The 23700-nt window shown below is 39.4% G+C and overlaps 2 protein-coding genes across 7 annotated transcripts in view; both read left to right on the top strand.

Moving 5' to 3' along the window:
- LOC131223226 (uncharacterized) overlaps positions 1-2236 on the top strand; it is a 37583-nt gene extending 35347 nt beyond the window's left edge. For all 3 annotated transcript variants that reach the window (XM_058218555.1, XM_058218554.1, XM_058218553.1), the window contains exons 7-9: positions 655-723; positions 1289-1334; positions 2101-2236. In XM_058218555.1, coding sequence (XP_058074538.1) covers positions 655-723; positions 1289-1334; positions 2101-2171 — 186 coding nt within the window. In that variant the 3' untranslated portion in view covers positions 2172-2236. The remainder of the gene's footprint in view (positions 1-654; positions 724-1288; positions 1335-2100) is intronic.
- Positions 2237-5681: 3445 nt separating this feature from the next.
- On the top strand, positions 5682-22916 carry LOC131223224 (nudix hydrolase 19, chloroplastic). 4 transcript variants are annotated; one of them, XR_009160345.1, is made up of 7 exons: positions 5682-6317; positions 11344-11383; positions 11637-11782; positions 11892-11996; positions 18407-18615; positions 19601-19693; positions 22403-22543. XR_009160345.1 is itself a non-coding variant. In XM_058218550.1 (7 exons), the coding sequence occupies exons 1-7, from the start codon at positions 5730-5732 to the stop codon at positions 22687-22689; spliced, it is 1359 nt and encodes a 452-aa protein (XP_058074533.1). In that variant the 5' UTR covers positions 5688-5729; the 3' UTR covers positions 22690-22916. The 4 variants fall into 4 exon arrangements, 3 of the variants coding, with proteins under 3 accessions (XP_058074533.1, XP_058074534.1, XP_058074535.1); XM_058218550.1 differs by having other exon boundaries at positions 5688-6317; positions 18407-18506; positions 22403-22916; XM_058218551.1 differs by lacking the exon at positions 11344-11383 and having other exon boundaries at positions 5688-6348; positions 18407-18506; positions 22403-22916.
- Positions 22917-23700: the final 784 nt, after the last annotated feature.

Raw genomic sequence — 23700 nt, 5'->3', positions numbered from 1 at the left:
TTATCTTGTTTTATAAAGATTGTAGGTTTTTGTTAAATGGATGATTATGACAAGGAATTAATCTTTCCTACGACTGAACATTACCTCCTCATGATGATTTCGTTACTAAAATAAACAGATTCGAATTGTTGCAATTTCTGTGTCACTTACATTTACAATTGGGTTCCGCTATAAATGAAAATTTCATTTATTTAAAGTCATTCAAATGTTCGTTAACGGTGAGGTTTAATATCAAAGGAGTTTATTCAAATCGGGTTATTATTAATTTTTCTACATCCAATCCACTAGAAATAGTTGTCTACAATTGAGTGTTAAATTGTAGAGCAAAGCTGTCCTGGTTAAGCATGCTAGAACAATTGAGTATTTTATACAATATAAAGGGATACATGAACTAATTTTATAGATTTCCTATGTCAATGTGGTTGTTCATGGGAATGAAAGCCTGCTTCATACTTCTCTTGAAACATTAATTTACCCTTTTCACTGGATCCCATCCATTTCTTTGGTGTCGCTTGATTTTGACATATGATTGAAGAAATAAGACGAGACCTTAAAAACAAGAAAAAAGGGCAGTACAAAGTATGTCAAAACCAAAAAGGCAGACAGCTTTTATTTTCCCATTATCATTATTGCGCTTTTATGTTTTCTTAACAGAAGCAAGCAGTGAAGGAAGGACAAGTACTTTGTTACATTGAACAGCTTGGCGGCGAGATTCCGATTGAGGTTCGTATCTCAACTTACTGCCGGCTGTGGGCGCATGGTTTTTCGCTTTTCTTGTTTCTCTGATCAAAATGGAAACTCTTCGACTTCAATCTTCTGGTTGCTTTTCTGTCTGGAGATATTTCTGGGTCCTAATGCATCAGGACAAGAATACAATATTCCCAGTCCATATAGGTTGAACTCATTTGCTGATCAGGACCATTGATCTATTGGGCCTCATCATGGATGAGGATGACCCTCAAAATATCTGATATTGGAACATCCTGAGGCTTCTATTTGTGGCCTACAAATAGAGGTTTAAGGAGTTGGGGGAGAAGGCCAAAGGTTGGATATATGTCTGGAGGATTTTTTGAGTTTTGATGCATCCCCCATTCACTTGGGAGCCTATCATATCAATGGTCTAGATCACCAGTGAGGGGCCCCCACTTTATGAATAAGTGTGTCAGTGCAACATTTACAACCTGATGCATCAGGACCTGAAAATAATTCCTCTACATTTCTTCGTAAGCAGCTATTTGTATTCCATTCTGGATAAAGCAAAAGCTTATTTGTTACTACCTGTTTCCAGTCAGATGTATCAGGGGAGGTAATCAAGATATTAAGAGATGATGGCGGTATGTACCTGATGAATTCTCTCGTCCTTTCCGTTATATATTTTACTGTTACAATGAAAATATATTGGAAATAATTGAGTCAGTCACCTTCCCCCACAATGAGTTCAGAGCTAGATCATAGTGATGCTTCCCTCCCGTTTTTCAAGTCATGGTATCTCATCTACCATATCCCGCATACATGTATGCCAATCCGGACTGTCTAACTTGTGGGCCCAATATGAATGGTGGCCTGAAATCTGTATTGACTGAACAACCAGAATCCATCTGATTTTGTTATCGAGTTTGGACTGCTGACCATTTTAGTTTCAACCATCCATTTGACAGCCACAGATTGGATGGTTAGGAACATTTGTTGTTTGTGACTTTCGCGGCTATACCCCCAATGGACCTCTGACGATTTGGATGTCTGGATTGACACATACGTATGCTGCTTGCATTGTAAATGAGACACAGACACGCCAACTTAAAACCCAAGAAAAAAAAAAAAGGAAAGGAAAAAAGAAAAGACTGCTACTGGAGTCATGCCCAGGAATTGAATAAACATATTCTCTAATTATGAAAATTGAATATTGTATATTGGGTCTCCTCAATGGATGGTTTGTTAAATTCCTGAAGTACCTACGTTCCAATATTCCATTTGCATGCGGCATTTGCACGGATTAGTTTTTTTCAGTTTATGGTATGCAATTTGCAAATTGGTTTCTTGGAGTGGATATTTTGTCTAACAAAATCATCTATTTCTTTTTGAGTGAAAATTACTCTTCAGAACCTGTCGGGTATGGAGATGCTCTTATTGCCATACTGCCATCTTTCCCGGGGATTAAGAAGCTTCAGTAGATTGTTTGATTTATCAATTCTTTAATTATATCCATTTCATTCTAGTAAATGTTTTGTTTTGTTTTGTTTTTGTTTTTTTTTTTTTTTTTTGATTGAAGTGCAATGTAATGTATTTCAAGTACTGCTATAATCAGACAAATTGGGTTAGAAATTAATCAGATGTTCTTTTTCCACCTTAAACGTGGAACTTCCAAATTGTGGACCCGATAATGGGTGGAGCTAGGTCTGAAAATCATGCTGGCCTGACAATGTTAGCCACCGTTTTTTGCCAGTTAAACTTGGACCCTTGACTATTTCCCCTCAGCCATCCATTTATGGTCACCCATTGGATGGTTGGGGTTATTTGATCAGTGAGACTTTTGGGCTATGCTCCATAGTGGACCCCGCAATTTGGGCGGGTTAGATTGGTCTGCATCTATGCCGCTTGTATGAGTAACCCAAATGATTCATCCCCGGCACGCAACTTGATTCGACTCGTGACCAATGTGTCCTAGCCATAAATCCATGGTGACAATGGGCCTGGCCTGGTGGGTCCAAGGTGTTATTGTCCAGGCCGGATACAGGTTGGCTCGGGCCTGCAAGAGAGGCATGGGAGCCGCATATCGGCCTAGTTTTGAAGGCCAATTAACAAATGGGTTGGGCTCCATATGTCCAGAAGCTGAGAACAGATGAAACTTGGGTTTGAAATCAGAGGCCCTATCAGGTCCAGCTTGGGATGATCGTAACGTGGCCTCTTTTTGATGAACGATGCATTGGATCTTGCCCGTGCTTTTACTGCTTTTCCTACATAGACCCATTGTAAGCCCAGGTTCAGGCTCATTAGTGCTAGTGTGTGAAAATGGGCTCTGAAGTTCATGTTAGTAAATGGGTCAGGCCTTTCATCCCAATGGCCCCCACAAATGGTCGTCTCAAAAAGGTTTTTTGTTTGAGATATCATATCAATTTTGTAAAATGGTCCATCAAAGAGGTGGTTATTCTAATGGATGGCTTAGATCAATGAGCACATTTACTTGTGAGTGCTGATGAATGCCGACTGAGATCAACGTGCACATTCATTAAGGGGTCGTTTGGATGCCACTTAAAAACTCAAGGGATCCGAACCGTTCACTGCTGGTCCACTCATCAAGTGAGGCACAGACTCTAGATTGATTAGAAACGTTTTCCGAACCGTTCACTGCTTTTATGCATGTGTGGCCCACCGGATTAGTGCAATGCTATGACTTTTGTGCGGAGTTAACTACATATGAGGCCCACCCGATGCATTGTTGGATGTTACACGTGTGGCAGGTGTGGCTGTGTAGAGGTGTCGTGGGCTTAGTAAATGCTCGTCTAATGCAGATGGACTGGATATGAATAAGGCTGGCAATGGGTGGGGCCAGGGCCCAGCAAACTTGATATTTTGAATAGGCCCGACCCAAAGACAACGCCAGACCTAGATATGAAATTTACAAGGGGAAAATGTGCCAGGTCCAAGCAAGTCCTAGCCTGATAGATAGGCTGAAGTCATGAGTCAAGGTCCAAACCAGTCCAAGAGCCAAGGAATAGGGCTTGACTGGAATGGGTCTAGACCAAAACAATCGATCGAGCCTGGGCTCTATCCGAGCTTTTTGAGGGACCCTCTCAATCGATTGACTCCCAATCTAATCGTATGCAGATTGCCTCTTGTAGTCCTGCCCCTGCTTGGACAAACTTGGTCTAGGGAGGAGCTTTGTGGGGCCCACCATGATGTATGGGTTTTATCCACGCTGTTCATTCATTTTGCCATATCATTTTAGGATATGAGCCCAAAAATGAGGTAGAACCAAGGCTCAAGTGGACCACACCACAGGAAGCAGTGGATAATGACGCACACGGTGGAACCCTTCTTAGGGCCCACCATGATGCTTATTTTCCATCCAACCTGTTCATAAGGTCAGGTAGACCTGGATGAAGGGAAAACGCAAATATCAGTTTGATCAAAACTTTGGCAGCTCCCAAGAAGCTTTTAATGATAGGTGTTCAATCCCCACTGTGTGATCCATTTGAGTGTTGGATCTACCTAATTTTTGGGCTCAATGCCTTAAATGATCTGGAAAAATGAATGGACGGCATAGATGAAGCCCATTCATCACGTTAGTCTAGGCAGAGTCATCCCATTCATCGTGGGCATAGGCCCGGTCAACCCCCAAGATGGGGCCCACATTTCCATCCCTCTCACAAGTTTAGGGACGCGGATCAGGGGTGTTGCGAACACCGTCCTCAGCCTCTGTAGGTTGATGCGTGGGGTGCTGTGGGGCCAACGTGATTTACTTGCTTTATATCCACGCCGTCCATCCGTTTTGCTACCTCATTTTAGGATATAATCAGGAAAATAAAGCATATCCTAAGCCCAAGTGGACCACATCATAGGAAATATTGGTGATTGAACGCCTACCACTAAAAACTTCTTGGGCCACAAAAGTTTTGGATGGGGCTGATATTTATGTTTCCATTCATCAAGTCTGAGTCACCTTATCAACAGGTTGGATGACAAATAAACATTATGATGGGCCCTTAGAAAGGTTTCAACGATTATCCCACTGTTTCTAGAAGTGTGTTACGATTGAGCTGTGGATCTGCTTCATTTTTTATTTCATCGCTTAAACTAAGTTGTAAAAACAAATGAACGGAATGGATATGAAATACATACATCACATTGGTCCACAGCGCCCAAAACATCAATCTACCACCATTAGGGTGGTATTGGCAACACCACCTGATCCCCTTCAGGCCTACACGTGGAGCGGAACTTGGCTGCCACCCCGAGCCAGCCATGTCACCCTAGGCCCCTCAATGTATGCATTGTATATCCACGCCGTTCATCTGTTTTGACCGCTTATTTTAGCTCGTTGTCCCAAAACTGAATCACATTTAAATTTCAGGTGGACCACACCACAGGAAACAATATTTATTAATCATTAAAAACGTTTTACCGGCCAAATAAGCTTTAGATCCAGCTGACTATTAACCCACTGTGATGTATTTAATTACATCTACGCCGTCCATACAAATTGAAAACTCATCATTTTATGGCATGGTCTGAAAAATGAAGCATTTACAAACCCCATATGAACCATGGTACAGGAATCAGGGGTAATAGGCCATTAAAAACTTACTGTGGGCCACAAAAGCTTTGGATCAAGATGATATCTGTGTGGTATATTCATTTAGGTGTATTCGACTTAACAACGTGTTGCATGGCAAATAAACATTCCAGTGGAATTCATAAAGTTTTTAATGGTGGGGATTTAATCACTGCTGTTTACTGTGGTATAGTCCACTTAAGATTTGGGTCAGCTTCATTTTTTCGTTCATGCCCTAAAATGAGCTTTCAAACTGGTTGGACAGTGTGGATTTAAGTAACATACGTCAATGTGAGCCCCATAGTCAGGGGTCCCACCCACCTCGGTGGATCCGGAATCTCACCGAATCCGCTCTGGTCTACATACGTACACGTGTCATGAGCGAAAACAGTTACTTCCATCGTCACCTGCTACCTGTTTTTTCTTCATCTTTAACCGCAGCCATGGAAGAAGAGAAATGCTCTCTTCTCTTCGCTTCTCCTCCTATAGCATCCTCTCCTCTCAAACCTTAACCCTAGGAGAGAGAAGATCAGCATTCTCTTCAATCATGGCTATCCATCTGCAGGCCCACGCCTTCGCAGGCAATCCACTCAGAACCAAAAACCCAAAACCAGTCCACCCAATTTCCCTCACTTCCGCCCTCGAAACCCTTAAAAATCTCCTCTTGGGAAACACCGTCGAGCCGTTCTCGCCGGATTTCAGGATCTTGCCCTTCCGGAAAGGCAAGCCTCTGGCCACTTCGTCAGCCTCCGTCGCTAATTCCACTCCTGTTTGGCGTTTAGGTTGGATCGGTTTTTCTAGTTGCAAGGAGATTTTGGGTAAATTTGGAATTGGGTTGGCTGAGGGTTCTCTGGTTTATCTTGGATCGGAGTCGTCAGAGGAGGGGGGAGTTGTTTATTGGGCTATTGATGTTTCCTCCGCTGTGGGCGATTTGGGTCTTGAATTGCGGGATGGGGGGTTCTCATTTGTTGAGCTGCGGACGCTGATGGTTGCCACGGACTGGGCTGATGACCGCATGATGGGAGAACTGGCGATTGGTGGTCATGTAAGTGGTGCTGCTTCTTGCTTGTCTATATGTAATTTTTTTCCGAAAGTAATCATTTGGGTGGGTCCCACCTTTTTTTCCTATCCGCACCATCCATCTGAAAGGCCCTGTCCTCCATGGGCAATGGACCAAACAATTCCTCCAAATAGTCACAGCCATCCACTCTCTGATTTCCACCTCTCACAAATGGACTTATTTTTCGAGCACATTTGGATGCTTGTAAGTTTTTTAAGCAGGTGAAAATAAGTTGCAAGTAATCCTGTTTGGATGTAAGTTGTAAGTTACTTACACCTAAGTTGGTTTCTGTGTTTGGGTAATCTGTAAGTTAGTTACAGGTAGGAACCTCTATATTCACACCAATCAGAGCCTGGAGTAGGGAAAAGTTCAAAAATTAGATTGACACATAAGAAAGATTAGATAAAAGTATGACATTTTGTTGAGCACATCTAGATGAATATTTGAGCTGATTCTTAGGCTAAACTAATCATCAGATAAGCTGTAAAAGTGAGAAAAAAATTAAGGTAAGCAAGAGGGAACTAAAAATTCTCATTTTCTTTCCAATTTATGTTTACAATACTACAAGGAAGAGAAACATACAAACAAACTACGACAACCAAAAGGCCACCTATTTAGGAATCATGTTTTCCAACCATATATATCTCTGATTAGGGGACGGGGACACCATGAAGGAATGTATGGATAAGATTTGGTTGATTAGAAGGGTACCTAAAAGGAAAAGCCTTATACATCGTGGCCTCATCGATGGTTGTCATATTCTTCCATTCCTGCCATAATTTCGTCGTCATATTTGTAGCCATATTTGCAGACTTGAGGGTGATGTATTTGTCCATTGATCCAAAAAAGCTATCAAATCTATTTATGATAGTCGATTTGAGAGTGACCTTCTTCTTCTTTAATGACCTTGGAGCTAAGGTTCCTGCAGTCTGTTTACTACTTCCCCTAGATTGTTGAGATTCAGGTTGTGTCCCATCCCAATATGCATCACCCATGAGTGCAAATGGTATATATGTTTCGAAGTGAATTGGAGACAATTGGGTGTTATTCATGGGGTGAGATGACACATCATTTTCTTCATTAGGATCGGTTAGAGTTCGGGCACTACTCCCCACGCGCAGTAGAATTGTCTTTTGCATATGGACTCAAACTGCTTAAATGGTGGGAATGGCTTTCTTCTTCTTCTTCTTCTTCTTTTTTCAAGTTTTTCCTGTAAAAGAAGAGAAGTTGAAAATTGAAATACTCTTCATAACTATATTATAAGAGGAGTGTTAAACATTAATTTACCTTGATTAAATCATTCTAAACTGATGGTTCAATAGTCACGCATTTTGTTTCTTCATTCCAACTGAAGCCATTCTTGCTCAGTGCAAGCTTATTAAATAGATATTTGCCCACAACTATCATTATTCACCTGGACGGAAAACGTTTCTTCTACCAATTTAGCTACTTTACACATAGTGGCCTTTCTAGAAGCATTGTCGGATTTGCTTCCCAATAATGCTTCGTTAACTAATAAGTTCGCCATACATTCATCCATATAGAAAGTCCAGTTGACTTGTGCCTTTTGACTACTACTGCATGGGTTTGAAGGTTGTGGTATGCCTTACAAAGATAACAGATTTGTAAACTATTTAAGATATATTGAAAGAAGGAAGAAATGGATTTACAAATGTAACTTGAAATTACATCTGTAAAATATTGCATTCATATGCCAAGTAAAAATCAATTCATCGGTATTAATGTTTGTAAATAGATATTTATCAAAGGACATTTAATTATCGTTTTATCCTGAGTTTGCTTACATATTAGATGCAAGCACAAGTCTGAAATCTTTCCATCTTTTCTTCTCCATTCTAGCCATCATGGATTCATTCTCAAATCCGCCTTCATCCTCATTGTCGCTAGTTTTGACCTCTCCATCATTACCTTCATTTGTGTCCATATCAACTCCATTTTCATCATCGTTGTTATTGTTGTTATTCTTCAAATTGGGCTCTTGATCATGATTTTCATTAATAATGTGATTATGCAGGATGCAACTTTCAAAGACTATATTTACTTGGGTGCGTATAGGATAGGCTAGGGCTATCTTTAATATAGGAAATTGTGCCTTTAGTACGCATGTTCTATGACATTCCTTAATGAGGAATAACAAAGATTAAACAACTCTTCTTTCGTCATTGGCTCACGCCCCTACCTGAATTCATTTAGGCGATACTGAACTCAACGGAATAATGTTAAGAAACCAGGTATATTCGCAAAACCAGCATAAACCAAATAGTATTTACCTACAAGAAATAGGCCAAAAGTCACTTGATTTTAAGATACATATTAACTAATTAATATATACCTATTGATTGATTTTAAGCTACATATTAACTAATTAACATATATCTACTGATTGACCTGAATTAATACCTCTTGGGACAATCAATTTGTTGTCTTAGCTGAGAGCATCTACCGGCATCTGCAAGTCCAATGTTGATCCTTCCCACCCCGCTTGTATGTATTGGAATTTTAAATCAAAAGAACGGCTCGCTAGCACATTAAGGGATACAAATTCCTTTCGATTCCACCACTTAGCTTGCTCTTTTAAACCGACAATGGCTAGAATATGGGTGCCGTCTATGGCTCTAACACAACTCTAATGAAGAGAACTATAACTTATTTTTCTATACTCTAGAATTGAAATTCTAAAATGCAAAATATGTACTTACTAACCTGAAAATAAGAAAAAAAACCTCATACTATTCATTATTTTGGGAGGTACCGCGGATGGTTTAAAAAAATCACAATGTAGCCTAACGATTGCATTAAGCATCTTATTGAAGTGGCAACTAATTGCTTCCTCGGAATGATTGAAATGTTGCTGCATAACAGAATTCTTGATGTGATGACTAATTGTATGAAGAAAGATTACTTTTCCTCTAAAGATATGCCAAATGTGCCTCGCAAGTTACTCTTCTCTTGTATAATGTCGCAAAGGCGAAAAAAGGCCTCTTTGTGCATACGAATGTAATTGTAGCATGTTAGCCCCAATTCATTGATAATTGCATTTGCAGCTTGAATGCTTGTCTAATTTTGTGCTTATTGCTGCTGCAATTCTTCTAGCATATTATTTTCCTCAAGCCAACAGATCAATAATACACCTATAGCGGCTGCTGCAGACATGCCAGTCAGCTCCATGCCGGTATCTGAATCTGATATGTTTAAGGCGTGTTTGGATAGACTATCAAATTGAATTCCAACAATTAGTTCAATAAAGTGGGAATATAAATTAGAAAATGTGTATTTGGATAGACTGTCAAAGGTGTGTTTGGATAGAGCCCATCTCTCAAGATACACTTTGATTTTCAACACAAAATATCAAGTATTTGCAAAGGGTCCTATCCTATGCGAAGAAACAATTTACAGTGACATTTTGAAAGATTGGACAAACAATTAAAGTGGTGGACTAGTCATCTTTTTTTGGGTAGATGTATTGATGAATGATTAGGACAAACGTGAAGTATCAAAAAGGAAAGAATGATCCGCAATTTTAGTACAGCTAATACTAATATGAATTTTTTTTTTTTAAAAAATAAGTTGACCAATTGAGGAGATTTTTTTACCATGGTTCATCACTGGTGGGGGCCATCAGATCAATGGCTTGGATTAGCCAACCATGGGCCTTACAGGCCACTCAGGCTTATACCGATAGATAGTGTCACTTGCAGGCATCTGATACCTGTAGTTGTCTTTTATTTATTTATGAAAGATGAAATTTTATTAAGAGCAAAAAAGGAAAAAAAAAAGTACAGAAAAAGGAACGAGCAGAAAATAAAGAAAGAGGAGAAAAAAGAAAGAAAGAAAAGAAGCTACCCAACCCTCCAGCTCCACAGCTAGCTACCCCAAGAAAACCTAAAACTAAGGGGCCTAGTCCTTAAAAAGGCTCAAGACTGAGAAGAAAACCCCTGTTGACGAAATACTCAGATTACAAAAGCAATAGTTGTTCCTCTGGGGCTAGATTGACTAGAGGGTAGCAAGGAACAAGATACACCATTTCCTCCTTCCTAGGATACCACCTTCTTCAGCATGCCACAAACGAAAGAGGCCTCAATATCTTTTGGCATTACACAGGACAAACCGGTCGTTCATAGCACCCTGTGCCAGATCTCTGCTGAGTGGCAGCAATGGGTGAGCAAATGATTGACTGATTCTTTGTGAAATTGCCAGAGGCTAGCTGAAGGTAGGGCTTCACTGTGAATTTGCCGGAGGATGACCGATTCCAAGCGAGGGAATCCTCTTCACTAGAAGAAGGAAAAAAGCCCTGCAACCGAGACATCAAGATGATATAGACATAATAGTTCTTTCTTCTTTATCTTCTTCTTCTTCTTCTTTTTATTATTTTTTATTTTTTAAAAATCAGTTGAACAGTGAAGAGCAATATCTTATCGATTTTTTTTAGCAATTATCTGCTACACTGCATCTTCTCTAGCACAAAAGAATTATTTCAAAATACGTTCTGCATGGGCAGAACCATTTTGGATCCACATCAATATGCTGATGCCATAAAATAGAAACTGGATGCATGTTAGTTAAGCTTAGAAACTGTTCATGTAGTTGAAAATATAAGAACTGTGATGCAAGTGGCAAGGAAATGCCGAGGATATTTGCTTGAAGGGTATTGGGATTTCTCTTGAGCGTTGGCTCACTGTGGAAGATCCCAAGAGCTTAGGTCGGTCCACTTGCATGTGTTGAATGTGAGCTGTCGGTCAATTTCCATTTATACACCACACAAATGTGCCCACATGATCAGCAGACTGGCCTGATTTATATGCCAGGGTGCCTGGTCAAAGTGGAGGCTGCCTGGAGAATGGCCCAGATCTGTCACAAGTTTGCTACACTTGCACATGTGCTGCGAGGAGGATTCGCCTCATCCTTTTTTATAGAGGTTAGAATTCAACTCATCCTTAGCAGGCTTCTACAAAGAAATGTTCCTCTGTAATGATGATTACGGGTGATGCAGACACTGAGGATCCTCATAATTCCAGAATTACTCTGGGGAGGTTCGTTGCCATCTTTATTGCAACCAGGCATTCTAATTGTAAATTGAGGTACAAGTCTCTAGTAGAAATGGTTAGAAAGGCAACACAGCATTTGTATGTCTATTATTTATCCATAACCTCTGGTACATCATGCATTCTCTGAATTTAACAAAAAATGGTTTGCTACTGATGGTACATGTCTCTTTCCTATTTTCTGATGATATGCTTAAAAATCTTCATCGAATTTTTACATGTTTTCTCAAAATTTTATTAGATCAGGCCAAGGCATTGCTAGAATGGCACAACACATCACGTTTCTGCGGTCACTGTGGTGCAAGAACAATACCTATTGATGCAGGGAGACGGAAGCAATGCATCGATGAAGCATGCAAGAAGAGAATTTATCCTCGTGTTGATCCAGTATGTAGTTCCACCAAAATCTGCATTTAAACTTTTCAGTATTCATGGAACTAAAGCATTATAGGGCATCTTACTTAAATCTTGTCATTTGGGTAATGCCTTCACTCAGGTTGTCATTATGTTGGTCATTGATAAAGCCAATGATCGTGCACTTTTAAGCCGCCAATCAAGATTTGTACCCCGGATGTGGAGTTGCCTTGCTGGTTTTATAGAGGTACACCTATTCTCATCGAATTTTTCTATGTAGGGCTATATTTTGAATAGAGAAATAGTCCTTTCTAATAGGTAACATTATCTTATTCCATCTTTAGAAAAGGATATCCAACAAAAATAGGGATAATAATATCTCATCTATTTTTCTTATTAATATAAATATCATTATTATACGATTATTGTGTTGTCTTGGATATTTGAGGTTGTCATGAATAAAAATATCTCAACCATTAATATATTGTAAATTCCAAATTTATCAACAAGTTGACAATCCATGTCTAGGCAAACATTTGAATTTATTAGTTTATGATGGAGAGCAGATTGACTTCATTAGGATTGAAGGGCTCAAAAAGGGGATGAGAGGAAGGCCTAAAAGGTCTTGGATTAAGGTGTTGAGAAGGGATATGAAGGCTTGCTCACATACAGGGATTAGGGTGTTAGATAGGACAGGAGTGATTGGCAAAACAGGGTTCATATAGCTGACCCGAATGCTTGGGACAAGGGTTATGATGAGGTCAATAGTGTCACAGTGATGGCAGTGATTATGAGATTGAAAACCATTTAGGTACCCAATGTGGAGGTTTGTGGTTCTTCTCACAAGTGGAGTCGCTAAATGTTTGAAATCCATCACAACTTATCGTGAGTCAATAAATACTATTCTATTTATTTAATAAAGATGAAGAAAGAGGCAAAGTAAACCATAAGCTTGGATGATGTCAAAAAACAAAATCAAATAAAATACTAGGAATCCTCATTGCAGTTTGTGTTTGCATAAGCCCACCAATCATAAGTTCATTACTAGTTTCCAATTCAAAAGGAAGAAAAATGAGAATGCAAATTTTTTGTTGTTGTTTTGAGCTAAAAAATAAAAAATAAAATTCCATAAACCAATTGATCAGCAACATAAAACCAAATAGTGGCCATTTCAACAAGAAACAATTTTCAAGGCCTAACCATACTGTCAGACCTGGTGGTCTTGTCAATTGGGCTTGCTCATCTTGTTTTTAAAATATTGATAGCACATTTTAAAGTTTTTCTTTTAAGAATAAGATTATGCAGATTGATCACCTGATTGATTGCAGCATGATTCAACAGTATAAAGGGCTATCAATGGACCGGGCTGACCCCCAACGGGCCAGGTTTGGGCTGGAGTATCAGTCCCAAGGGCTGGGTTCGGGTTTAAAACTCGAGCCAGCATCTCAAGCGGGCTAGGCTTGGACTTAGCTTTTCAAAATCCCGTTAGTCCAGCCTGTTAACTTTTTAAAAAATTCAACTTTTTCCTCCTTGCCAAAATAGGGAATTTCTTTCCAATAAGCTGTCTCTATTTTGTCTATGGACTGAAAAACTGTTATTTTTAAAACAAAATACTTTCATATTGACAAAATTACTCATCTTATTTTTTGAAGTAGAAACCTTCCTTAACGGACTTTAGAGAAACCCACAAAGCTAGTTAAGGTCCACTTTCATGATGCTTGTTGCAAATCCAAACTGTCCACCCTTTTTGCCTTCTCATTTTAGGCGTGGTGCCAAAATCCAACAGATCCAATGCAGGGATGGGTCCCACAACAGTAAAAAGTGTGTCGATGGCTTACCACTGTTGAAACTATCAGTGATTATTTTTTATGTTTATCGGCCATCCAAAATCCCAACTGTTCAGAAGGTCATTCGTTGTAGACTGAATGTAACCACTGGATTTTTATGCCCCTATGATGGTTTGAAGGGCTTGCATTCAATATGCACTTTTACCTGCCACGTGGCTCACCTAAGCTTTGGATCAGGATCATTTTTTGGCCCAAGCACTAAATTCATATGAGGGAAATGGTGGATGGCTCAGATTTTTTGCAATGAACACGATGGGGCCCACGATCACAGCGACCATCTCCCATCGAAATCTGACACGGAGTTAGTGATGTGACATACACGTCAGTTGTTATAGTTGTTATCATGCAACCCTTAATTTTGGTGGGATCCACTTTCGTGATGCTTGTGACAAATCCGAACGTCCACCATTTTTACCATCTCATTTTAAGGTGTGGGTCCAAACTCCATGCAGATCTAATGCACAAGTGGGTCCCACTATAGGAAAAAGTGGTCGGTGACTTACCATCATTGAAACTATCAATGGTCCATTTTTAAAAAAATGTTTTTAGGCCATCCAAACCATTGAAATGGCATTCCCAACTATTCATAAGGTCATTCCTAGTGGGCTGAATGTAACCATCAGATTTTTCCTTTGATCTAATTTTTTTGTGGCCCGATGATGGTTTGAAGGGCCTCCATTCAATATGCACTGTTGCCTACCGTGTGGCCGACCTAAGCTTTGGATCTAGATCATTTTTAGGCCCAACCCCTAAAATCATATGAGGGAAATGGACGGTTCAGATTTTTCTCAAACAATACGGTGGCCCCATGATCACGACAACCATCTCCTAATGAAATATGATGTGGAGTCAGATGTGACAAGCGTCAGTCGTTATCAAATCTTGGTGGGGCCCACTTTCGTGCTGTGTCTGACAAATCCGACCCCTTTAGTAGTTTGGCCATCTAATTTTAGGGTGTGGACCCAAAACCGAGGCTGATCCGATAAATAGTTGGGTCCCACAGCAAGAAAATGTTGGACGGTGGCTTCTAACAGTCCATTGTTTATTGGTTGGTGGCCCATTTGAGCGCTTGATCTTCCTCATCTTTCAGTCCACCAAGTAAAATCACAAGGCCAAACTTGTGAATGGGGTGGATTTCTCTCAAAGGGCCCCACGATCATGGAAACCATCTGAGTGAGACTCACGATGAGTCGGTGAGATGTGACAGGCTCTCATCATCATGGTTCGGACTGAGCTTGGGCCGGTCCCTGTATATGTATTCCGGGCTGGGCTTTGGCGGGACTACTTTAGCCTGTCACTGGCCAGGGCCGTGTTTGGGCATAAATTGAAGAATACGGGCTGGGCTTGGACAGAGCTTGGACTGTTGACACCCCTAACAGTATAGTATAGGTGCACAATTTTTTTTCCCACCACCACGTTATTTGATATCAAGAGACAAGCAAAAAACAACAAACCCAAAATCCAGCTGCTGGGTTCAATTTCCAGCATTTGTTGCAACAACTGGAAAATATTTTTCTAGCCTTAATAATGAATTTTCAGCTACAGCTTCATTCATATCTCTTGGATGTATTACTGTAATTTCCAGCCAATAAAAGTATGCTCCAGCAGTCTAATATCAAGTTCTAAAACGAACTAGAGCTGCACAAGCTATAGAGTAGGGAGAGATGATCCTCTTCAACTTGACACAAAATAATAAGGTTTAAACTTCCAAAGCCCAATACATCTATATGTTTCCTTCTTCTTCTTCTTCTTCTTATTTTTTTATTTTTTTTTATTTTTTTTTATTTTTTTTGGGACAGGTATATGGTTTCTTCCATAAAAAAATAAAAATCTACAAAGGACAATTAATACTCTCAAATAACTATCCCCACAGCTGAATAATCAGCCTAACATATATCATAAAGAAAACCATGGCCTACTAGCTTAATCTTGGGAGTTGATTGTTTTAATTCATGCCCTTAAATTTTTTTGAAAGGCAACCAGAACAAGTCAGGAATAACAAGGAAACAGCCAAAACACAAGTGACTCTCTTGTTGTTCTATAACTGAAGCCATCAGAAAATGTGAAAAAAGAAGCCAAGGGGAATCCCGGAAACCCCATCCCCAATTACTTCTAATTATGGCCTTCTAAAGACTAGCCTACTCCAGTCCTCCATTGAGCACCTGCAGAACTCCTGCATATGATCACCCAAGGAAAGAAACAAATAAACTTTAGGGGCCTGTTTGGATTTGCTGAAACCATAGGAAAGAAAGAGGGTTTCTTGCCGTTTGCGTTGCCGATTCGGTCAGAAATGGTGGGAAATTGAATATCTGACGTGCTCAAATTTCCTGAATATCTCCCCCAAAACTTTCCCTCTGTCCCTCCTCGGAAACGAGATTCATTTCCCACACTTTCTCATCCAATTTAACATGGATTTGAGCTACACATCTACGCGCACACACACACACACACACATATATATAGCCAAATGCTCAGCTGCATACCAGTTCGCACAGAACTTGTGCGAACTTTTTTGAGAACTCATCATACGTGATGTGACTCCAACATCTGAACGGTCCACGTGAAGCAGCACCTTATGAAACCCCCCGGACCCATTTTCTTACTTTGATCCAAAACTTTGGTGGGCCATGAAAAATGAAAACAGTTTCCTCCCTGGATTTGCATTTCTCTTTTCTATGGCCCACCAGAATTTTAGATTAGGGTGAAAATTTGTCCATTGGGGTTTCATGGGATTCCACATCACATGGACTGTTTAGATTAGACGCCCATGACACGTGTGCAAAGTTGCACACGTGCGTAGGTGCGCAGATGAGCATGAGCATGACTCTCTCTCTCTCTCTCTCTCTCTCTCTCTCTCTCTCTCTCTCTCTTTATATATATATATATATATATATAGACACACACACACACACACACTCCGGATTTCACCCTTACACATGAAATTCCACTCTACCCTGTCTAACTCAAGTGAATTGGTTTCAAGATTTGATAAGAATTTCTTTAGTGAAGTTCCCTATTTCGTATACCGGAAAAAGGAATGATTTGGCAGGTTCAGGATTGATCCCCGATAATGGATTAGATTGCGCCAATATCAAGACTTTTTATTCCAAGGCGAGGATTCAATCACTTACCCAACATCAAGGAACTATTCGTACGTTTCTGAATAGAAATAAGGAATGCCAATCTTTTCTAATTTTGTCATCATCTGATTGTTCTCGAATTGGTCCTGCTTCGAAATCTCACAAGGTGACAAAAGAATCAATTAAAGAGGATCCCATGATTCCCATTATATATATATATGGTGCACACGCGCACGTGTGTGTGTGCGCGCGCACAGAAGAAATGGTTGGAGGGACAGTCGGAAAGTAGGTGGAATTTCATGAATGAGTTTGGTAGTCTCTATTTTAGATATGGTATTCAAAGGCAAGTGTTTTATTGTTAGCCATGGGCCCCACAGTGGATGGTGGATGCCCAAGTAGTCTTTGGGATGATCCCATCTGTTTGAGCTAATCACCTATTTTCTGTTGATTATGGGTCTGGTGCCTTATTCATTGCTGTCTATATGCAGGCCACTGGTCGGATTGTAATAGGATCTTCCAATCTGGGAGACTTTTGGGGCCAATCAGATTGGTGGACCATGGAAAGATGGGTCCCGCATGTAGAGCACATTTGCTGTGGAGCAGGATCCTATAATTTATTAGAGGGTTGTAGGCTCGGTTTGCACATGACTCTTTACATGGCAGTTGTTTTACTGTTATGCGTTGCCCAACTAGGTGGCATGATGAGATGACCTATTCATGGGATCCGTATGTGTTCTTGATGCTACGCCATGGGGGCCATAGAAGGGGAAAAAACAAGAAAAGATAAAGGAAAAAGCATGTGCTGAACAGATTTTGTCTATCACTGTGTAAATGATTGTAGACCAGGCTCCAACTGTTCACATTCCACTCCGAAATTGTCAGCTTCATTTTTTTAGTGTGATTTTGCAACTCTTGTTATGAGAGTGGGCCCCAGGTCATGTTCACAGGTTTCCTAATGGCTATAACACTTAAGACTTGAAATTACTACCAAGAATTTTTTTTCAGGAAAAACTTATTTTGCCAAACATCTTATTTTAAAATAACATAAAATTTCTCATGAAAATGTCATTCAAAAAACAAACAAGGGAAAACAGTGTTTCCTTTCCTATGCTTTCTTGGAAATGATATTTCTCGAAAAATGTTGTTTCCTTTCTCATGCTTTCCGCGAATCCAAACAGGGCCTAGATGAAAATATGGTCCACATAGGGACCAGTGAAGGGGCTCCAGTGCTTTCCAACTCTAGCCTCGTGGTGATTTTGAACAACATTTTGCTGACGTCAGCAATGGGCTACCATGAAATATATTAATGTACTTTCCAGCCAATAAAAGTACATTCCCTCCTTTCCTTCCATTTTTTTTTTTTTTTTTTTTTTTAATACTATCTAGAATTCCAATATATGTAAATCTATTGCCCAAATCTGGTCCTGGGTTGCTGCTGCTCATGGGCTCACTTCCAGATTGTGTCTGGGACTGTTATAGGCCCACTTTGGGCACCAAACTCCTCCCTGATGTGTGTCCTCTTCTTCTTCTTCTTCTTCTTCTTCTTCTTCTTCAAATCCACATCGCAAGATAACCAGAACAATTGCATCATTCACCAGAATTCACATTCTTTGACAGCTCACAGATAGTGGTAGCACATTATGAAATTTTACGTGGATTGAATATTATGCATCTTATCTTTTTCTTGAAGCAATTGTTCAAGTGGTGGTAATTCTTTAATGGTTCTTCAGCCAGGAGAAAGCTTGGAAGAGGCGGTAAAGAGAGAAACATGGGAAGAGACTGGTATTGAAGTGGGCGAAGTTCTCTATCATAGTTCTCAACCATGGCCTGGTAACTTTTTGTGCTTCTTGCCTCTCTGCCTGCTAACATGGTTTTGGTCCCTCTCCTTGATGTTAGTTCTAATGTCAAGGAGAACGCACTTTGAAAAGAAACATCCAAGGTATTGTTTCTAAGAGTAAAGTTGGATTAGATATTTCAACTGAAAAAAGTAAAAATGCATACTAGTAAATGAAGGCATTATCTATGTTGCTGATGTATGTAACTAAGACGTGAAAATTGTGTTAGAAATTGATGCAAGGCATCAAACGTGACCCTGGATAACCCAACAGCCAACATGTTTGCACGATTATGTGATGGAATCCAAATTGAGATAGATAATTGCCCTTGATGGAGTGGAATGGTGGAACAGGATTTATGTAGCTGACCCCAATTAGTTGGGCCAAGGCTTAGATGATGATGATGATCATGATTTAGATAGATATTGGTTAGTAAAAGCATATGATAAATGAAAACTATTTTGCCTTACAAACATCATATAAGCAAATACAGAAGTCACGAAATAAGATAAAAATTAAGGTGTTTTCCTGATAGCCTCATAAACATGTGTCCAATACTGGTGCTGGGCGTCTATCCAATGCAGTAACTTTTAGAAACCTTCTATATGGGCATTTGATGATTTGGCTTTTCAAGCGATGCCCTTATTATTCGTTTGTTCACCTGTCTCCCCGTGTTCTTCACATTGTGCCATGTAAGAATACCATGTGGAAGAACTGCCACTTTTCTGAAATGATTCCCCAATGATTTGAATGTTTTCATTTTTTATTTTTTATTTTTCCATATTAAGGAGTTTTTCAGTAACTAATTAAATTATAAGTTGGTAGCTGTAACAAATATATGTACTTTGTGGGAGTTATTAGCATCACTTCTCATCAATTTTGTATTTGATATCGTTGTGATTCTTCCTGAAATTTTATTTTATTTTATGTTATTATTATTATTAGTTTTTGTGTAGTATCTTTTTTTATATGGGCTCTGGTAATATTTTTCATGGTGTGATAAATTGTGCTGTCTTTTGCTAATTGAGATATTGTTGACTCATATTTTTCTTCAATGTTGATTTTTATTTCCATTTGAAATCTTGCCAGTCGGTCCAAATAGCATGCCATGCCAGTTGATGGTGGGATTCTTCGCGTATGCCAAATCATTCAAAATACGTGTCGACAAGGAGGAGCTAGAAGGTATTTAGTTACTTTTGTTCCGTAGTTAGAAGGTACTTGTGAACATTAAGATTAACTAAAATTTTCTAATTGAATGAGGAAACTCTTTTTCAAAACAGTGCTTCACGATCTATTCAAGTAGAAGTTTTCAACCAATTTCCACCTTTGAATGCTAGAAGATCACTTGCCAACTAGAGATTTTGAGGATCTTCTGTCTTGCATTTCCATTCTGGATTAATCACAAGCTCATTTCTGAATTCTTTATTTCTTTTGATCAATAGAAAATACTTTTGATGCCTCTGTTTGTGTACAGTGTTCACCCATAGTTGGCGCACACATCTCCCATTATCCAGAGATGTTGGGCAGGAATCTAAAACTTAATTCAAAATAGCATTTTAAAATCCCTTGTTTCGCATTCCATGGCATTTCTCTGCGGTATTGGATTATGCAGGGTTGACCATCCAATGGTGTGACCTTTTTTTAAAAACCTTTCTGTTTCATGTCCCATCATCCCTCAAAATTAACTTCAAAACCTTTCTTCTTTTTTTGAAAGATGAGAATTTTATTAAAACAAGAGAAGTACAACAGACAGAGACAAAAAAGAAAACAGGAGAAAGAAAAGAGCTCAAAAGCAGGAAAAAAGAAAAAAAAGGATAAAATACAAGACTCAGTCCCATGACTGAACAAAACCCCCAAAAAAACCCCAATTAAGGGGCCCAATCCCAAAACAAGACTAAAAACCCTGGAGAAAACACCAGTTGAAGAAACTCTCTGGTTTCTGAAACTGCGATTATTTCTTTCAGCCCACACGACCTAGAAGATGGCTAAAAGAAGATTCTCCATTTTCTCTTTCCTAAGGCTCCTCCATGATCTGCATGCCAATTAGAGAAGAGTTGACCCACCGATATGGGATAGCCCACAGGCCACGACACTCCCACCAGGTACATGACGCTCCACCAAAGATCCGTGGAGAAGGGGCAGTGAATAAAGAGACGATCCACTGATTCTTCTGCCCCAAGACAAAGGACGCACACATTTGGAAGACACGGACCCCTTCTTCTCAAATTGTCTGCCGTTAGGATTTTGTTCCCCCCTGCCAACCAACCCAACGCATCAACTTTGGGAGGAACCCCATATGATCATAGGGACCCTGTGTGACAGCACGCAATGGAGACTTCAGGAGCAGCAAGGAACCTATAGAAAGATAGCACTGAGAAAACCATTAACAATCGTAAAAGCGAATACATTAAAATCTTTATCAAATAAGATTTACTTGAATCCTAAATCATTAAAAGTTAAACATTAAGGTTTCCTCTCATCCAGCTCAAGTAGTTACACCAAATAAAGAAAGGGGTTCTCACTAATCTTTATCAAATAGGGTTTAGTTGAATCCTAAATAATTTTCTATGGGATTTGAATCCTAAATCCTCTCATCTTGGAAAAATAATATTTTTGAGGATACTATCCCTATGCACATGTGCATGCGCACATATATTCTTTATTTGACGAGGAATTTTATAATCCCTGACCAGAGGATATGCAGTGTACTTGGATTTTTAGTTTGTACGAATGGGGCCCATGGTTCTAAGATCCAGCTTAGTTCTGTTGGGGACTCTCCATGGATAGAGTGAGTGTGTGACCCGGAATCTCCTAGATCTAAAGATACCAGCTACTGATGTTGGGCCTTCTTCAGTGGAATGTGGACCATTGCTGTATTTCTCTTCTTAGCTACCTATTTTCAGGCAACAAATTTTAAGGTTTGGACTGTCCTCTTGAGGACATCTTTGTGGCCAAGGGACCAATTGTCTGGATCACTAACCCAGGGGCTTCTATTTTTCAAACTGAAAACATGAGAATGATGTTCATCAGGGATTGGAAGTCCTCATTATTGGTTTGTCACAGAAGTACAATGATATTGGGGTTGATTTCCGTTTGTCTGCATGTGTATTTACTCAATAGCATAGTGACTTATTTAGTTCTCAGCAACGTCTTGTGAGATTTTCAGTTTCAAGGGGTTGTTTGGATGGGAGGAATCCTCTTTTCTACTGTAGAAATGAAATCATTTTCCTCCAATGTGATGTTTTCCACCATTTGCTAAAACAAAGTTAGCTGTGGAAATCGATTTCTATTTCAACAGTTTTCCTTAAAAAAAGACTTATCCCTTTCCTAAAAATAATAATAATAATAATATAACTAGAAATGGAGATTTTTCATGTTTTTTAAGAGGCTTTCACGTTCTCTAAGGGGCAATTGGTACTTTTTTACCATGAACCTTTCCGCTAAAATGAACAGGTTTATTTGGACTCTTTTCCACAGATTTGTATTTCCAAAGACTTCTTCAGATGTGACATTTTCCTTTCCAAATATAGGGTTTTCTTTAGATATTATTGGGAAATTCTCTCTGAAAATAAAATTTTAGAAATACGTGTTATAAATTCATAAATAATTTTACCATTATGTGCATGTAAATTTAGAATTTTAAATAATTTCAATCTAACATTGCGATGAAAATGTGAAATTTTAAAACTGCGGAGCTTTGGAATAGTTCATGAGATTAATGTGAAAATATCATCTGGTTGATTTTTCACAAAAATACTGCAATATTTTAAAATCAACACTTGTCACGTGGTTTGCCAGTCCCTGTATGTGGACTTACCTAAACATGTTATGACAAACACTTTTCAGTGTAATTTCAGTGGTCTAAAAAAATTAACTTGGATGTCTTTCTAGATGCTCAATGGCACAGTAGGGAAGACGTGAAGAAAGCATTGACTTTTGCTGAGTATGAGAAAGCTCAGAGGACAAATGCAGTCAAAGTAGACCAAATGTGCAAGGGTGTAGAGAAAGGGCAGAACTTATCCTCCGATTTCAATGTGGAAAGCGGAGAGCTAGCACAGATGTTCATACCTGGACCCTTTGCTATCGCCCACCACCTGATCTCTTCGTGGGTCAATCAGGTCACACCGGACAGCATTGAATCACCGTCGAAACAATCCACTTCCACATCCAGCTTGTAGCACTTGCCATTCCTCAGCTCTCTTTTAACCCTTCTGTGTCCGTGAATGAAATTTTGTTGATTCTCAGAGTAGGATAAATTATAGTAGTCACAAGAATCTCATGTTAATCTGATATGTTATCTCTTATTAGAGATGAAAGAAGTTGATTTCATTTCAAGTTCCCGTATAACATATTCCTAGTTGTATCTTGTTGGTTTTATTTGGAAGATATGATCTGTGTTTTAGTATTTGCTGCATTGTTTGTTTTCTGGAGGTTTGCTAGAATACATCCCTGTATTGCATACGGTATCTCCGTACTTCCACTGGATCTAAGGTCATATTTAAATGATCCATGCTGTTTGCGTAGTGGTACTTGCCTTGAATGGGGTGGAAAGAAAAATTAAAATGTTTTATATTTGAAGATATTTCCATGGTTCAATCATTTTACCCTTACCCTTTAAAGGTGGACAGTTCAAAGTTATTATTATTATTATTATCATGTATCCCCCATCTACATTGAAGTCCCGTTTGGGACATGGAGACAGACCCATATCCATAAGCTGAAATCACATGCATCCTATTGCAATGTATCCTAATCCGTGAGCTCCCCACATGTGCAATGCATGTGGTTTGTGGGTGATTGCGTGTATCCGCAGGGAATAGTCTTGCCTTAATAAGTGGAGGGACACCCTGTTGTCAAAAAAATAAAATGTAATGGATTGCATGTCACGGAAACATCATGGTAGGCCTCAAAAAACCATGCTGTTGGGATGCAGATTAGGTGGTGTGGTGGTGTTGGGTGCCGTGGGGCCATCATGATGTGTGTTTTATATATCCTATATACACAATGCCCATCCGTTTTGACAACTCATTTTAGGCATGAAGCCAAAAACGAAGCATATTCAAAGTTCATGGGACCACACAACGTCATGGGTTTGAGCACCCATTGTGGTGTGAATACGCAAGTGTGTGACCAAAAAAAAAGTGGACCACACCATAGGAAATAGTAGGGATAATCAAATGTTTTCTGTA

This window comes from Magnolia sinica, chromosome 13 (assembly GCF_029962835.1).
Source record: "Magnolia sinica isolate HGM2019 chromosome 13, MsV1, whole genome shotgun sequence".
Lineage (NCBI taxonomy): Eukaryota > Viridiplantae > Streptophyta > Magnoliopsida > Magnoliales > Magnoliaceae > Magnolia > Magnolia sinica.
Note: the sequence above shows the minus strand (reverse complement) of the source record. Positions and strands in the feature narration are given on the sequence as shown.

Coding starts and splice junctions, on each gene's coding strand:
- LOC131223224 (XM_058218550.1), top strand. CDS start 5,730: ATGCTCTCTTCTCTTCGCTTCTCCTCCTATAGCATCCTCTCCTCTCAA. Junction 11,997..18,406: donor GCCTTGCTGGTTTTATAGAG/GTACACCTATTC, acceptor ATGGTTCTTCAG/CCAGGAGAAAGCTTGGAAGA. Junction 19,694..22,402: donor CGACAAGGAGGAGCTAGAAG/GTATTTAGTTAC, acceptor ATGTCTTTCTAG/ATGCTCAATGGCACAGTAGG.